Source organism: Eumetopias jubatus, unplaced genomic scaffold (assembly GCF_037043125.1).
Source record: "Eumetopias jubatus isolate StellerSeaLion01/CBP00866 unplaced genomic scaffold, mEumJub1_p1.0 scaffold_13, whole genome shotgun sequence".
Taxonomy (NCBI): Eukaryota; Metazoa; Chordata; class Mammalia; order Carnivora; family Otariidae; genus Eumetopias; species Eumetopias jubatus.
In genome coordinates this window covers 112,733,158-112,751,220 of record NW_028274819.1, presented here as the reverse complement: position 1 = coordinate 112,751,220, position 18,063 = coordinate 112,733,158, and the positions used below count along the sequence as shown (strand labels likewise).

The following is an 18,063-nucleotide window of genomic DNA, read 5'->3' as shown; positions in this document are numbered from 1 at the left end:
TTGAATTTTATTTATTTATTTATTTATTATTATGTTCAGTTAGCCAACATATAGTACATCATCAGTTTTCGACGTCGTGTTCAACAATTCATTAGTTGCGTGTAACACCCGGTGCTCAGAAATGCCTTTCTGGCAGATTTCCTTGTCATGGAAAGTACGATACAGACATCTCCAGGATCTGGCTGCCCCCCTCCTCCGCCCTGTGACCCAGGCGGGGAAGTAAACACCCCCCGTAGATGGAAGTATCTCTGACGGTGGGTGTGGCCAGTATTATTTCCTGGGGGGAAAAGCTTTTCCACCTAGATGAAACCCCAAATTCCTCTTGGAGGATCACTCTATTAGCTCAAAAATTATACTCCCTCTTTAAGGCTAATTCCTTCATGTAAACCAAAGTTTTTGTCACTTTTTTGTACTTCAATGTGAAACAATCTCAGATTCTTTTTTGCTGAGTTGATAGATCCTGTTTTGCTGCTTTAATCCTCCTTTGTCCTGGCCAGAGGACAGTGGTGATGTGGGCTGGGATGGAGATTGGAGGTCTGGGATTGGAGAGGGAAGGTTGATGATAAGGCTGGAGGCCACCAAGTCAAGAGATGAGTTCCCAAAGGTGCTAGTGGTGTAGGGGAGCCATGGAACTAATCTTCTGGAACACTGGATCCTGGCTCCCAAAGTTTGGTCCCACACCAGCAGTGGCAGCCTGTCCCAGGAATTTGCTGGACATGCACGATTTTGGCTCCTCCCCCAGACCTCTTCAATGGGAGCCTCCAGGGTCGGGTCCAGCAATGGTGCTCACCACCCTGGAGTTTAAAGGGGGCACCTATGAGGTTTCACGTGAAAATCCAAGTCTAGTCTCCTCTCCTTCCTGTCCCTTCACGCTCCCTGGCCACAAAGATAAAACCACATGAAAATCAGGTGTTTCAGACACCTCTGAATGGCTGCACTAAAGGAGGTGCTGTTTAAAAGCGCCATTCCTAAAAAAGAAAAGGAAAAGTTACTGAGTCCCAGTGATGTCCCAGCTACTTTCGAGGCACAGTAAATATGAAGATGAGCTCTGGCCCCGCCATGGAGGCCTGCCCAAGCCTGTGCGTGTGCGTGTTGGGAAGGAGAGAGGATGGAAAGTGAGGAAGACTTTTTTGGAAATGAGCAATCAGTTAGAGACTATATGTCAGATCGTGGGAAGGTGTGTCCTTGTCAAAGGACCAGCCTGGAGAAAGCTTCCCTCATCAGCGCCTGATCCTTAGAGACAGAAGGGCATTGCAGGCCCCCAAGGAGCTTGGAGCTGGCTTTTTCTGGTGGCTTCACTGTGATGGGAAAAGGGGCATCTGCCTCCTGGTTACTCTCCATCTTAGTGAAAGTGCTACAAGGCATCCAACTCCATTCCCTGGGTGTCTTTCAAGGATTTCTCGAGGGTGCTGTCCAGTTTGCTGCTTCCTAACCCTCCCACCCACTCTAAGGAGCAGCCAGTCCTACCCAGACTTTCCTCAGGCCAGGCTCATGCCTGGCAAACCTCTTTCTCCTGCTGAACATTCATCGTGCTTGTGCTGCAAACAATGAACGTGGTCCTTAGGAGGTTTCCAAAGAAGTATGAGATACGTACCCTCACATATGTACGACCTGGTTAAGGACATGAGACCTGGACCAAACAACATAATAACAATAGTATAGACCACAGATGATCGATGGAAGAATCGCAGGATCCTTCAATGCTCTAGGAGGCCGGGGGCCGGCAGGCTGTGAGTGAGTCTGTGTGCTGCTCCCGTACAGCCTAGGCTAAGAATGTTTTTCCATTTTAAAATGGCCAAAAAACTGAAAGAAAAAAAATAAATAAGAAAATGTGAACATTATATGAAATTCGAATTTCAGTGTTTATAAAGAAAGACTTACTGGAGCACACCCACATTCATTTGGTTATATCTTGTCGACGGTCGATTTCTCGCTGCCAGGCAGAACTGAGTAATTGGGACAAAGACCACACAGCCTGCAAAGCCTAACACGCTTCCTTGGGTACAAAAAAAACAGTCCCTAAAACAGGGCAGTGGGGCCAACAGGCACAACCATCACCAACAACGTCCCTCCCACTTCTCAGCTTCTCCCTTTCCCCGCCTCCCAGCACTTTCAAGAAACCTTAGGGCTCCCGGCTGGAAAACGTGGTCGTTATGGTCATTCAGAGCAGGTAGAGATTGTCTGGGGCCGTTAGAGTTCTCTAGAAAAAATGAGCATCCAGCTGGGCTTTAAACACTGGGTAACATTAAGAAAGAATATCTAAGTATAGTTTTCAAAAAAGTTAAAACCGTGACTCATAAAAGATCTATTCAATTAACTGATGAGAGAATGAGCAGGATGGTGAAACTAGTCCGAAACCTATTTGAGAAATGAAGTGTGCACAGGCATCTGAAAGAGGAATGCTAGAGTAAGTTTAGGCCAGCTACAAACCTGGGTAATACCTATAAGACAGTAAAACCACAACCACTGGGGTTATCTTTTCTACCAGACAGAAATCACTGATATTGCTGATAGGCAAAAATTATCAATTAACATGTGGGTTCACTAAGTCTAGACTTGTAATCAATAGTGAGCAACAAGCCAAACAAAAGTGCATTCTCCTACATGACTGGATAAGCCTTGGGCGGGCCAGTCACACGGTGCTCTGACAGGACATTGAAAGGACAGGCTGTCCTCTCTTTGCCTGAGGCACAGGTTTTGTCTTTTTCTTCACAAAGGTAGAGAAGAGTATCCCTTTAAGGTTTTGTTCCCAGAAAATGTTGGGAGGTGAGAATGTGCATGGGTTCTGGGGCCTGTTTTGGGAGCTGGCTCCTCAAGAGCTGGGCATGGGGCGAGGCTCCAGTCCCGCCTTCCTTGGCTTGGTCCGGCTTCCAACTTACGCTACGCATGTGACCTTCTCAACCAAAAGTCCCCCACCTTCTAAGGGAAATATTAAGTTTCCCTTTACCCTCTGAAAAGCATTTAAGGATGGAATGTCCAAAAAAAAACCCTAAACAATGAAAGAAATGACAACGTGAATTCATTTTTGCCCATGTGATCAATAAGATAATGACATCTTCTTATTGTTTTGACTTGCATTTTGATGGCTACTAGACATCTGTAGATACATGCTTTCCTCTGCATTTCCTGTTCATATCTTTAGTTTTCATATTTCCTTTCTTTTATTGAGTTACTTTCTTTCGTCTTACAAATCTGTAACAGCTCTTTTATATTTACAAAGGAAATGACTCTTTATCTATTATATTCACAGCAAATATTTTCTCCAGGTTGTCATTTTGGCTCAGTTTATGGTGTCTTTTAACATTCCAAACATTTGAAAAAAATTTTCCTATGTAATAATATCTGCCCATCTTTCTCTTTTGGCTTATAGATTTCCTACATTGGTTAAGCGTGTCTCCCATACTCTTAAAGTGATCGGTATAGTCTCATAAATTATCTTCTCACATCTTTCAACTTTTCTTTCTTACACATGGGTCTTTAATCGATCCCAAATTTAATCTATATGTAGTGTGAATAGGAAGCTAGCATTTTTCTTCTCATGGCCAGCTGTCCCAGAACTGCTTCTCAAATTCACCATCAAGTCCCCAATAGAATTAAAATGCTGGGCGCCTGGGTGGCTCAGTTGGTTAAGCGACTGCCTTCGGCTTAGATCACGATCCTGGAGTTCCGGGATCAGGTCCCGCATCGGGCTCCCCGCTCAGCGGGGAGTCTGCTTCTCCCTCTGACCCTCCCTCCTCTCATGTGCTCTCTCTCTCTCATTCTCTCTCTCAAATAAATAAATAAAATCTTTTAAAAAAAAAGAATTAAAATGCTACCTTTGTCCTACAGCAAGTTCTCCCGTATACTTGACTCTTCTTAACTTTCATTCTCGTTATAGATTAATTCCTAGACTCTTGTTAAAATACCTGTTTTGAATGCAGACCAGAGTGTCTCCGGGTTCCTCGAACACATGACTGAGCTCCTCGCTGCCGTCTAGACGGGTCTCTGAGAACCAGCCGCAGTGTTCCCGGAACTCTGGGACATGCCACACAGCTGTGCAGCTGCCAGTCACAACCAGGCCACCGTGGTTTTCCTCCACACGAGCATCCTGAAGTGGGCTCCTTCTGCAGGCTAATCCTTTCTAAGCAGAATTCAGTTAATGAGCAACATGTTTGAAGGAAAGTAGATCTAACACCAAAATCTGGTTTGTGGCTACCAGAGGCCGCTATTTCCCTGTGAAAACTGAGCCAGTTCGCGTTCCTTCAACATGGAGAACCTGCGATGTCACAGCTCCATTCCGGACAGTAAACACAACAGACAAAACTCCTTCCATTCCAGGGCCGAGCTGCAAGAGACGGTGACATATGTGCTGAAGAGTGCAAATCTTCGGACACAGCGCAGGTAACTTCTACCCACCACCCACATCAGGAGACAGTATGTCCAGCTCCCCGGGCTCCAAATAGAACTACTCCCTCCCTCCCTCCAACTGTAACTACTATCTGATGACTATCAGTAAATATTTGTTTTGCCAGTTCCTGAACTTTATATAAATAGAATCCTAATATATACTATCTTGTGTCTGAATTCCTTCCCTCATGTTGTTGAATCCAGCTGAAATGTACTCTTTGTGTGGTATCCCATGTTATGAAAATGCCACCATTTTTCTAACCACTCGATATTTCATTATTTCCAGTTTGGGGATATTGGGAATAAAGTTGGTATGAACATTCTTATAAATGTGTATGGGTGATCATATTATTCATTTCATTTCTCTGAACTCAGGAATGGATTTGGCTGGTTCAATTATACATATAGTATATTTATATATATATAGTAAATTATATATAGATGTGATACAATATTATATATTGTACATATCATATATGTGTGTGTATATATATATACACATATATGGTGTCTGTTATATAATATGGTGTCTTAGTTTCTTTCATCATTCTGAACACCAAAAATTTTGTGTGTATGAGGGTATCTGTCATCCTTTCTCTTTTGGCTTTTAGACTTCCTGTGTTGTTTATTAATCGCTCTATATGTTTTTAATATAATATATAAATATATGCATATATATTTATATACTATATATATGACAAAGAATTCATATACAGAGTATATTAAAAAAACTACTGGTCGGGGCGCCTGGGTGGCTCAGATGGTTAAGTGTCTGCCTTCGGCTCAGGTCATGATCCCAGGGTCCTGGGATCGAGTCCCGCATCAGGCTCCCTGCTCCTTGGGAGACTGCTTCTCCCTCTGATTCTCTCTCTCTCTCTCTCTCTCTCTCTCTCTCTCCCCCTCTGTCTCTCATGAATAAATAAATAAAATCTTTAAAAAAAACAAAAACTACTGGTCAATAAGACAATGATAGATAATTCAATTTTTAAAAAGATAGGCAAAAAACTAGGACACTTCACAAAATAGAGACTACTTAAATGGTCAATACACATATGAAAACATATAATTGGGAAATGCACATTAAAATCACAGTGAAGGGGCACTTGGGTGGCTCAGTTGGTTAAGCGTCTGCCTTCAGCTCAGGTCATGATCTCAGGGTCCTGGGAGCAAGTCCCACATCAGGCTCCCTGCTCAGTGGGGTCTGCTTCTCCCTCTCCCTCTGCCGCTCCCCTTGCTTGTGTGCTCTCTCTCTCAAATAAATAAAATCTTTTAAATAAATAAATAAAATCACAGTCAAATACCACCACTCTAAGTTACCAGAATGGCTAAGATTAAAATGACCCAACATACTTCCCAAAGCAATCTACAGATTTAATGCAATCCCTATCACGATACCAACAGCATTTTTCAGAGCTGGAACAAACAATTCTAAAAATTTATTTGGAACCAAAAAAGGCCTGAGATAGCCAAAGCAGTCTTGAAAAAGAAAAACAAAACTGGAGACATCACAATCCCAGATTTCACGTTATATTACAAAGCGGTAGTAAATAAAACAGTATGGTACTGGCACAAAACAGACACATGAGTCAATGGAATAGAACAGAAACATGGAAATAAACCCACAATTATATGGTCAATTAATCTCCGACAAAGCAGGAAAGAATATACAATGAGAAAAGACAGCCCCTTCAACAAATGGCGCTGGGAAAACACGGATGAGGAAGTCAAGATTGCACAGCATAGGCTGGGACCAGAAGCTACCTCCAAGAGATACGAGAACTAGAGAGGCAAGAGGAAAGAGAACGCAGGACTGCGGGCCTCAGCCTTGTAGAGGAGAGTGGACAGAGTAAGGTACGAGCAGATGAGACTCCCTCCACCCAGGCTCTGCTCTCATGTGATTCTTGAGCTCCCAGTTGGCCAAGGAGAGAGCTTTGAGAGCATGACAATGGTTATAAACATGCAATTAAAGAAGCCAACATTTATTGAAAGTCTAGTTCATGTTGGGCACTGCTAGGCTCTATCAACCATGAGCAACAGAAATGAGCCATGTAATCAGATTGGGGAGAGAAGCGTAAAGTTTCAAAACAAACCAGTCTAGTCAGCATTTCAAGTGTCTTGAATGTTGATTGGAATGGACACAAATTATGCATAATCAGCCAATTAAGATTATTGGGTGAAAAGAACCAATGAGAATTCTTGTTTGGGTAACGACACTCCGAAAATGGAAAGCTCTCATTTGTCCAGCTTGTGGGGAGCTCACCTCACGTGTGCTGGATTATTCTTACCCCTTTCTACAGGTGGGAGTAACAAGCTCAGACTAAGACCATACAGCTCCTAACCGGCAAAGTCAAGGTTCAAAAACAGGTTCTGACTCGAAGGCTGAGTTTTCTTCACTATTTTGACAGTGGACTGTCCAAGAAGGAAATTTTACTCATTTATTCGGAGAAATGTTAACAAGTTTCTACTACATATCAGACATTTGTTCAGGCACCAAGGATGCAGTGATATATGTAGGATGCAACTTACTTTTTATTTAGAAATGGCAATCTCTGCATGATGACTTCCTCACTGTCCTGAAAAATAGAGTCTGGCTGGAATCAATCTTGAGAAGAGAAAGAAATAAACAGTAAAAGTAAGCATAGCCCATATATCAGAAAATTTTATCCATGCAATGCTATTTCTAAGTGGAATTTAATGGTAGATATATAAACTGTTGAGTACTGAAGGCAAGTATCTAGGAGCAGTTTAGGCCATACTGTGGGTTTAAAAAAATTTTTATTACATTAATTTTTTATGAATTTATTTTTAGTCAGCTTTGTTGATATATAATGTACATACAGTTAGATGTATATTCTGGTGAGTTGGGCAAACGTATACAAACCACCACCACAATGAGGATATAAACCGTCTGTGTGGTAATGTCAGCAAGATGGCACAATGGGATCCTTTCCCATCTAAAGACACTGATTCAATAATACATGGAACCATTCTGTTTGTGAGAAATCCAAAAACCAGTTAAATGGCTCCTGCATCCCAGGTGAGTACAAAATTAGCCTGACCAGAGCCAGTAGCAAAATTCATGGCATGGACTCACCATTAGCAGCTCCCCCTGGATCAGGACCGTGGGTAAGGAGAAAATTCCCAGCTCCCAGCTTCTCTCTAGGGAGAAAAAGAGAAGACTGGATATTATATCCAGTGTTCAGGCTTTTCAGGGAGCTGCCCAAGGAACTGGTTTCTGTCTTGTTCTACTCTAGGTGCTGACGGGAAATGGCATGAGTTGGAGGGCCGCTGAGAACAAAGGGTATGGTTTGGAGCACTCGCTCACCATACTGCCTCCCTCTGGCTCAGTGCAGTGAGTGGAAGAAAAACCCCAACTCCTGGCTTCACTCTGGGGAGTGTCTGATCTTCCAGCTTTTCAAGGGGCTTCCCAAGGGACCGACTTCTGTCTCACCTGTCTCAGAGAACAGACAGGACCCAGTGGCATAGACATATAGGAGCCTTGCTGCTGAGCTGTTGCTTCAGAAAACCCATGGTAGAACGGACAGAGGTTCCCTTCTTGGGAGAAAGAGAAGAGTGGAGTTTAAGTCCAATGTTCTGACTTTTCAGGGTGCCGCCCACAGGACTACTGTTTGTCTCGCCTGACACAGTGGGACTTGGAATACTTTAGAAGCCTTGGCAGTGCCAGAAACAAAAAGGGCTGGCTCAAGAGCTCCTGCATTACTGCAGACAGATGCCCAAAGAAGCAAAAGATTGAGAGCTCCTGAAAAAAGAAGCTGGCAGATGCATCTAATTCAGAATTTACATGTCCAATCCCAGAGAAGACACATCAGAAGAAATGTTTGAGAGGTGTATAGGTTGAAATAGAAGGGTGCTAGAAACAGCACCAAAGCATTTGATGGAAAGCTCATTCATAAGGGCAAATATACAGACACACACAGAATACTGAAATACCGTAAGAGTGGTGTGTAAATCACTTCTAATGCTGTTAGACAAGTTAAAAACAAAAGTGTAAAAATAACTATAAAAATATGTTAATGAGTATGCAATACAGTAAGATGTAATTTGTGACATAATAACGGAGAGTGGGGGGCAGATATAAAAATGTAGTTGTGGTATGTATGCAGCTGAAATTAAGTTATTATCAGCTTGAAGCCAGTTGTTACAACTATAAGATGTTTTATGTCAGCCCCATGATAATCACAAAGAAAGTACCCCACAAAGATACACAAAAGAGAATGAGAACAGGATGAAAACATGCCAGGCACACACACAAAATCAACGAAACACCAAGGAAGGCAGCAAGAGAGGGACCGAAGGGCTACAGGACAGAGGAGAGCGATGGCCAAGAAGGCAATGGCGTGTCCTTCTCTACATAATTACTGTAAATGAACGTGGATGGAACTCCCCAACCAAAGACACAGAGTGACCGAAAGGATCAAAACACAAGATCCAACTGCACACTGTCCACAAGAGACTCATTGTAGATTTAAGGACATGCAGAGGCTGAAAGTGAAGGATGGAAAAAGATATCCCAGGCAAACAACAACCTAAAGAGAGTTGAGGTGGCCATACTTGTCTCAGAAACGAAGAGACTGTAAGTAAAAAGTTGACACAGAAGACAAAGAAGGACATCCTACAATGGCAAAGACCCAACAGTTGTAAGTACATAGGCACCCAACATTGACGCCTGCATATTGGAAGCAAACGTTGCCAGAAGGGACTGGGGAAAGAGACCACAACACAGGAGATTTCTATCCACTGCCTCCAGTGATACGAAAACTGAGTTTCCACACACAAAAGAAGGAAACTGGAAAGTTACCGTGCACTGTACGCAAAAACCAACTCAAAATGGATTAGACCTAAGTGTAAGAAAGCTCAGAGGACAAGCTTCAGAACATGGGTCTTGGCAATGATTTATTGGATCTGACACCAACAACACAGGCAACAAAAGCAAAAAAAAAAAAAAATAGACAAGTAGGATTGTATCAAACTAGCACACTTCTGCATAGCACAGGGAACAGCTAATAGAGTGACAAGGCAACATACAGAATGGGAGAAAATATTTGTAAACCATATGTCTGAGAAGGGGTGAATATCCAAAGTATACATAATGAACTCCAACAACTCAACAGTAATAAATAAATTTTAGAAACCTAATAACCCATTTAAAAATGGGAAAAGAACTTGAATAAATATTCTCCGAAGAAGACATACAGATGACCAACAGATACATGAGAAGATGCTCATTAATCATCAATGAGTAATCACCAGTGAAATGCAAATCAAAACGACAATAAAACATCACATCACACCTGTTAGGATGATCATTATTTTGAAAAAACAATATAAGTGTTGGTGAGGATGTGAGGGTTAGAAGCGTGGTGTACCATTGGTGAGAATATAAAATGACGGAGCCACTGTGGAAAACAGTACAGATGTTCCTTGAAAAATTAAAAATAGGACTACCTCATGATCCTGCAATGCCAATTCTGGATATTTATCCAAAAGAATTGAAAGCAGGATCGTGGAGAGATATTTGCGCTTCCATGTTCACGGCAGCATTATTCACTAGAGTCAAGAGGCGGAGAATGACTAGACAAAGAAAATGTGGTATATGCATACAGTGGGAGAGTATTTGGCCTTAAAAAGAAGATCCTGTCATACACAACAACATGAATGAAACTTGAGGCCGGCATGCTATGCGAAAAAAGCCAGTCACAGAAAAACAAATGCGTGTGACTCCACTTACATGAGGCAGTGAAAATAATCAAACTCCCAGAAGCAGAACGTACCAGGGTGGTTTCCAGGGGGAAATACAGTTGCTGTTCAGTGGTGGGTTTCAGTCATGCAAGATGAAGAAGTTCGAGAGACCTGCCTACAACAATGTGGATACAGTTAACAGAATTGTACTGCACCCCTAAAACATTTGTTGAAAGTGTAGATCGTGTGTTATGTTTTTTCCTATAATAAAAACAATGGGGAAAAAATAAAGTCCTCCCACTTTGGAACATTTTTGTCTTTAGAAACACTAATTACCACAGCAAAATTTTTGTTTTTCCCTGGGGTACAGGATCTATCCATTCTATCCAGAGTATTTCAACCCCTCACTCCTGGTGTGACATACAACACAAATCCCCATTTTGAAACTTCATGCGACAACCAAGCATCGCTTCAAAAGTCTGGGCCATACTGACCTCCAATAAACACAGTGTAGTGGGGAAAAAAAAGATATAAACCATCTCCATTACCTCAAAAAATTCCTTTGAACTTCTGCATTAACCTCTTTCTCCCACTCTCAGTTCCTGGGAAGCAGTGATCTGATTTTTGTCATGTGCTTTTTCGTCTTTTCTAGAAAGGCATAGAAACGATTCATGCAGCATGTAAACTTTTGTGACTGCCTCCTTTCACTTGCTATGTTTTTAAGACGTACCCATGTTGTCACCTGTATCAAAAGTGGTTTGTTTTTGTTTTTTTGCTGGGTAGGATTCTGATTTGTTTTGCATTTTTTCAAGAATGTGGTTGCAATTGCATCTGCATAGTGATGTCCCAAAGACACCTGACTCTGCTCAGCACCTGAGCACCGGGAGCCGTCCTGAGTCACCGGTGGGTTCGCAGGGAAGTCAATATCCAAAGTCAGGCATACTTTGCTGAGCGATTCTGCTTCCCTGCTTCTGCGCACTCTTCCTTGAGAGCCTGTGGCCAACTGCGTGGGTTCTCCTTCAGTCCAGCTTCTCCCTTCCCAAAGTCATTTAGTGAGCTCTTGCTCCCTTGGTGGAGCAGGGAATCAAAGCACGTTGTAAACCTCTCATCCAGGTCACTGGTTTTCAACCCTGCCTGAGCAGGAGGAACACTACTATTAGAATCATAAAACACGTCCACATGCCAATCCCCACCCCTCACCTTGACATTAGAAGCTCCAGACTGGGGCTAGAGGGTAGGCATCTTAAACATGGTGACTGGTTCCAGTGAATCACCAGAGCTGAGAAGCCCCTGTTTGAAGCTCTTCTTGATTCTGAGAACTTGAACTCTCTAGTGTACAAGACTTCATCTTTTCTCACCTGTCTCTTCCTCTTTCCCGAAGATAAGACAAAGACTTGGGGACAGTCGTCTGTGGAGAAGCCCGTGCCTTCCACATCTGCGCTCTGCAATACTGGCTGAAGGGAGTCCGGAACCACAACTCCGAAGGGCCCCAGGGCGCCATCACCCAGGCCTGCTGCCTCCACTGAGCGGAAAGGCCAGTAGGGAGCCAGTGCCAAGCATGAGGAGAGACTGAGGCTGACTTCCTGGCTTACTCTTGAGCCCGGCACTGCACTCAGGTGCCGCATCACCTTATGAAGCAGGCTAGGTCTGTGTGCCCAACTGCCACACTGAAAAATGGCCAGCCTCCTATTTGGGCCAGCTTGACCAGGGGGCTGTAGAAGCTCTGTAACTAACCTTATGTATGAATTTTACAAAAATAGTAACGAAAAGTGCCCCAAACTGTTGCGTCATGATAAGGAATTAATCTATTGTCTACATATAGACATGGCTTTTTTCCCCTCACTGTCTTAATTTTATGGTGACTATTACTGGCCATTGTAGAGGAAATGAAGTCATTCCCGTACACATGAGGCATTGCTGATACCAGAGCAAATTTACAGAGAAATAGCAGACCACACCTTCCTAAATAATCTGAAAAACTCTATATCTGGTATTGAAGTTTGAAGAGTTCTTATTTTTCCTTCCTCTTTTGCAGAAGACTCAGAATGATTTAATTTAGACTCTTACACCTTTCCTTAGCTGGCGTGGTTTAGGTGGAAATGAAAAATATTGCATACGTGACTTAAAAAAATTAGTGCAAGAGCAGCCTTCAGCAGGATGAGGGAAACAGCACATACTGGGCTGGGAGCTCTGGACGCCTCCACTCACAGCCTCTGCAGAGCCAGTGACCAGAGAGGTTTTCTCAGCCATGCTTCTGCGGACAACTGACCCGCCATCGTGGCCGCAGGTGTATTTCACAGAGGGGTACCTCACCCAAAGCACTCATTGGCTGGCAGATGGGCTCGGGACATGCGCACGAAAGGTCTGCCTACAGAGGGGCTCCACACTGAGCAGTGATGGGCCAACCAGGTGGGTCCTCTGTCTGAGGGCCCTTGAACACAAGCAGTTTGGTTGGTCAGTGCAGGCAAAAGGAAAATCAATAACCCCATGTTGGAAGATGAGTCACTCCTTGAATAGAAAGTTAGAGGGAGTGAGGATGCCCACTTCCAAGGAGTCAATTAGCACAGGAGTCTTTGACCAGGAAGCAAGATTGTGTGCAGGGTTAACCTGAAATATTATTGGAGAGCCATGGGGCAGGATCCAACTGGAGACCCAGATACTCCATGTCTAAATAGTTAGACGTTATCAATCAGATCATGCCCATGGCTCCGCTCTTACTCCCAGCCAACAACCTGCAGCAGATGAGGGATCACAGACCGAAGGGCAAAGAAGCCGAAGACTCCTGCCTCTCCGTGCACAGTCTCCATGCCCTCCATGTCCCCCAGCCGCCTGTAGGCATGAATGGTAGTGTGGGTCTGCTAAGCCAAGGTGGAAGCTGGTCTCTGGCCAGGGCTCTGTGGCCTGACTGGCCCTGTCCGAACGTAGGATCAGGACTCATCAGGTCAAGCACTCAGGTGACCACCTCAGTGCATCCCTTTTCTGACACAAGATTTCTAGGTAGTTGTAAGCATCTTCCCAGACTGCATGACCCCAGCAGAGAGGACCAAAGAAGGAAAGATACCAGGGAAGCCTCATCTGCTGAGACACACACATCACAGGGGAGACTCCTCCTTGCCTAAGCCCCCCACCACTCACAGGTACATATCACCATGCCGAAGCCCAGCCTCTACAGACACGGAGGGCCAATTCACCCTGTACATTCTTCTCCCACGTGCTGCTCACTGAAGGGGCTAAGAAATTTTCAGAACACCTTCTTGAGATGCCATTTAGAAAAAATAGCTTCTCTATGTCAGGGTTTTTGATATGCAAGACTCTCTAAAGTATGGGGCCCATGTTGGGGTCTTTTCTGTCCTGCTCTAAAGGTGGCATGGGTCATGTGCCCACAGAGCTTCTGGCCTTCCCTCCTGCCCACAGCATCCTCACCATGAGCTCCCACCATGGAGTAACCCCAGGCTGTTTTAACCCGGTGCTTGAAAGAACTTAACTACAGCACGCTAAACCATGATAAGTGAGACCAATCATTTCCCCTCTTTCCTGCTCAATGTGTGTGTATATATATATATAATATGTGTGTGTATATATAATATGTGTATATATATGTGTGTGTGTATACATACATGTATCTATAAGCATAAATACATCTAGAGCTTTCATTTCCCTTCCATGAACCAAGCTTACAGTCTTAGCAGAGAATACAGAATAGAAACAGGCAATTATAATGAACAAAGGAGGGTCATGCCCCTGACCCAGACCTAAGGTCAGGGGAAGCTCCCAGGTGAAGTGACATTTAAAATGAGACTTGAGAGGAGGAGGAGCAAGATGGCAGAGGAGTAGGAGACCTAAATTTTATCTGGTGCCAGGAATTCGGCTAGATAGGGATCAAACCATTCTGAACACCCACGAACTCAACAGGAGATCGAAGGAAAGAATAGCGGCAACTCTCTGAACAGAAAAGCAACCACTTACCGGAAGGTAGGACGTGCGGAGCAGTGAATCCGAGGCGATATTCGGGAGGATAGACGGCGGGGGAGGGAGCCTCCTTCGGCCGCTTCTGGCAAGTGCTAGAGCCGCGGAGCACAAAATCGGACCTTTTAGAAGTCGGCTCCGCGGAGGGACGTCGCTGCAGTGGCTAAGCAGGGGGTGGAATCCTCCCGGGACAGTGTGGTCTCAGGACCCTCGGGGTCACAGAAAGATGGGGGGAGCCTGAGTGCGGCAGAGCTCCCAGGGACCGGAGCGGGGAAGCCGGCTGCAGAGACAGAGTTGAGCGGGCTCTCAGCTCAGGGTTGCCCTAAACCCTGATCTGCGGTGCAGTCCGGCAACTGCTTCTCCAGCAGGGATCCAACAAGCAGCAGATCCGAGGAGACTCACCTTTCTGCCTGCAGGGATCTGCTGGCTTTGGAGACTCCACACGGGATCGCGCACCCGAGATAGAAATGCTCAGTCATAGGCCGGGTGAGCACGGAGTGCATCCGGAGACCAGGAAGACGGGAGTGACTGACTACTTTTCTCTGGGGGCTCACTGAGGAGCGGGGCCCCGAGTTCTCAGCTCCTCCGGGGCGGAGATTGGGAGGCCACCATTTTCACTCTCATCCTCCAAAGCCCAATGGAAAACTTGCAGGGAACAAAGGCTCCTGAGAGCAAACCCGAGCAGCTTACTTAGCCTGGACCTACAAGGGCGGGGCAATTCCGCCTCCGGCAAAGACATTTGGGAACCACGGCCACAGGCCCCTCCCCCAAAAGATCAACAAGAACAGCCAGCAAGCCAAGACCAAGTTTACCGATCAAGGAGAACGGGAGAACTCCAGCGCTAGGGGAATACTGCACATAGAATTCATGGCTTTTTCCCCATGATTCTTTAGTCTTTCCAAGTTAATTTTTAAAATTTTCTTTATTTTTTTTTCTTTTTCTATTTTTTTTGAATTTTTCTTTTTCCCTTTTTCAACCAACATCTTATCAATCCCTTTTTTAAAAATCTTTTTTATTTTTCATTTTTAGAGTCATATTCTATCCCTTCATTGTAGTTAACCTTATTCTGGTATATATATAAGTTGTTCTCTCTTTAAAATTTTGGGATACAGTTTCTTCTAACAGACCAAAATATACCCTAAATCTCTAGTGTATGACTTTGTTCTAGTCTCCTGCCTGATCACATTCTCCATCCCCCCCTTTATTTGTTCTTTTTAAATTTCTCTTCTTTCTTTGTTTCAACCAACTTCTTATCAATTCCTTTTATAAAATCTTTCATAATTTTCATCTTTACAGTCATATTCTATCCCTTCATTGTACTTACTCTTATTTTTGTACATATATGAGTTTTTCTTTCTTTCAAATTTTGGGAGACAGCTTCTTATAACAGACCAAAATACACCCAAAATCTAGTGTGTGGCACTGATCTATTCATCAGCCTGATCATATTTGATCATATTCTTTTTTTTTCTTTTTTTCTTTCTTTCCCTTTCTTTTCCCCCTGGTTTTGGGTCTCTTCTGATTTGTTTACTGTATATTTTTCTGGGGTCATTGTTACCCTGTTAGCATTTTGTTCTCTCATTTATCTATTTTCCTGTGGACAAAATGACAAGACAGAAAAACTCACCTCAAATAAAAGAACAAGAGGCAGTACCGACTGCCAGGGACCTAAACAATACGGACATTAGTAAGATATCGGAACTAGAGTTCAGAATGACGATTATAAAGATACTAGCTGGACTTGAAAAAAGCATGGAAGATAATAGAGAATCCCTTTCTGGAGAAATGAACTAAAATCTAACCAAGTCGAAATAAAAAAGGCTATTAATGAGGGGCAATAAAAAATGAAGGCTCTAACTGCTAGGACAAATGAGGCAGAAGAGAGAATTAGTGATATAGAAGAACAAATCATGGAGAATAAAGAAGCTGAGAAAAAGAGAGATAAACAACTACTGGGTCATGAGGGCAGAATTCGAGAGGTAAGTGATACCATAAGATGAAACATTAGAATAATTGGGATCCCAGAAGAAGAAGAAAGAGAGACAGAGGGGCAGAAGGTATATTGGAGCAAATTACAGCAGAGAATTTCCCTAATTTTGGGGGAAAAAACAAGCATCAAAATCCAGGAGGCACAGAGAACCCCCCCCTCAAAATCAATAAAAATAGGTCAACACCCCGACATCTAATGGTAAAACTTATAAGTCTCAGAGACAAAGAGAAAATCCTGAAAGCAGCTCAGGACAAGATATCGGTAACCTACAATGGTGGAAACATTAGATTGGCAGCAGACCTATCCACAGAGACCTGGCAGGCCAGAAAGGACTGGCATGATATATTCAGAGCACTAAATGAGAAAAATATGCAGCCAAAAACACTATATCCAGGTAGCCTGTCACTGAAAATAGGAGAGATAAAAAGCTTCCAGGACAAAAACTAAAAGAATTTGCAAACACGAAACCAGCCCTACAAGAGATATTGAAAGGGGTTCTCTAAGCAAAGAGAGAGCCTAAAAGTAACATAGACCAGAAAGGAATAGAGACAATATACAGTAACAGTAACCTTACAGTCAATACAATGGCACTAAATTCATATCTTTCAATAGTTACCCTGAATGTAAATGGGCTAAATGCCCCAATCAAAAGACACAGGCTATCAGATTGGATAAAAAAAAAAAACAAAACCCATCGATATGCTGTCTGCAAGAGACTCATTTTGGACCCAAGGACACCTCCAGATTGAAAGTGAGGGGGTGGAAAACCATTTATCATGCTAATGGACATCAAAAGAAAGTTGGCATGGCAATCCTTATATCAGACAAATTAGATTTTAAACCAAAGACCATAAGAGATGAGGAAGGACACTACATCTTACTTAAAGGGTCTATCCAACAAGAAGATCTAACAATTGTAAATATCTATGCCCCTAACATGAGAGCAGCCAATTATACAAGGCAATTAATAACAAAATCAAAGAAACACATTGACAGCAATACAATAATAGTAGGGCACTTTAACTGAAATGGACAGATCATCTAAGCAAAAGATCAACAAGGAAATAAAGGCTTTAAATGACACACTGGACCAGATGGATTTCACATATATATTCAGAACATTCCATCCCAAAGCAACAGAATACACATTCTTCTCTAGTGCCCATGGAACATTCTCCAGAATAGATCACATCCTAGGTCACAAATCAGGTCTCAACCAGTACCAAAAGACTGGGATTATTCCCTGCATATTTTCGGACCACAGTGCTTTGAAACTAGAACTCAATCACAAGAGAAAAGTTGGAAAAAACTCAAATACATGGAGGCTAAAGAGCATCCTACTAAAGAATGAATGGGTCAGCCAGGAAATAAAAGAATTTAAAAAATTCATGGAAACCAATGAAAATGAAAACACAACTGTTCAAAATCTTTGGGATGCAGCAAAGGCAGTCCTAAGAAGAAAGTAATTAGCAATACAAGCCTTTCTCAAGAAACAAGAAAGCTCTCAAATACACAACCTAACCCTACACCTAAAGGAGCTGATGAAAGAACAGCAAATAAAGCCTAAACCCAACAGGAGAAGAGAAATAATAAAGATCAGAGCAGAAATCAATGAAATAGAAACCAAAAGACAGTAGAATAGATCAACGAAACTAGGAGCTGGTTCTTTGAAAGAATTAACAAGATTGATAAACCCCTGGCCAGACTTATCAAAAAGAAAAGAGAAATGACCCAAATCAACAAAATCATGAATGAAAGAGGAGAGATCACAACCAACACCAAAGAAATACAAACAATTATAAGAACATATTATGAGCAACTCTATGCCAGCAAATTAGATAATCTGGAAGAAATGGATGTATTCCTAGAGATGTATCAACTACCAAAACTGAACCAGGAAGAAATAAAAAACCTGAACAGACCCATAACCACTAAGGAAATTGAAGCAGTAATAAAAAATCTCCCAACAAACAAGAGCCCAGGGCCAGGTGGCTTCCCAGGGGAATTCTACCAAACACTTA

At 43.0% G+C, this 18,063-nt stretch overlaps 1 protein-coding gene across 4 annotated transcripts; it reads right to left on the bottom strand.

The window, feature by feature from the left end:
* Positions 1-14,735, bottom strand: LOC148162704 (uncharacterized). Of its 4 annotated transcripts, none has more exons than XM_088017694.1 (7): positions 14,455-14,735; positions 14,053-14,147; positions 7,481-7,545; positions 6,913-6,959; positions 3,906-4,324; positions 1,595-1,803; positions 1-968 (listed from the first exon to the last, which is right to left on the bottom strand). In XM_088017694.1, exons 1-5 carry the CDS (start codon positions 14,553-14,555, stop codon positions 4,264-4,266), a joined length of 369 nt encoding a protein of 122 aa, XP_087873820.1. In that variant the 5' UTR covers positions 14,556-14,735; the 3' UTR covers positions 1-968; positions 1,595-1,803; positions 3,906-4,263. The 4 variants fall into 4 exon arrangements, with proteins under 4 accessions (XP_087873820.1, XP_087873821.1, XP_087873819.1 ...); XM_088017695.1 differs by having other exon boundaries at positions 1-794; XM_088017693.1 differs by having other exon boundaries at positions 1-1,803.
* Between the last annotated feature and the right edge of the window lie 3,328 nt (positions 14,736-18,063).

Coding starts and splice junctions, on each gene's coding strand:
- LOC148162704 (XM_088017693.1), bottom strand. CDS start 14,555: ATGCACTCCGTGCTCACCCGGCCTATGACTGAGCATTTCTATCTCGGG. Junction 14,148..14,454: donor AGATCCCTGCAGGCAGAAAG/GTGAGTCTCCTC, acceptor CCGCGGCTCTAG/CACTTGCCAGAAGCGGCCGA. Junction 7,546..14,052: donor TCCGCACGTCCTACCTTCCG/GTAAGTGGTTGC, acceptor TTTTCTCCCTAG/AGAGAAGCTGGGAGCTGGGA.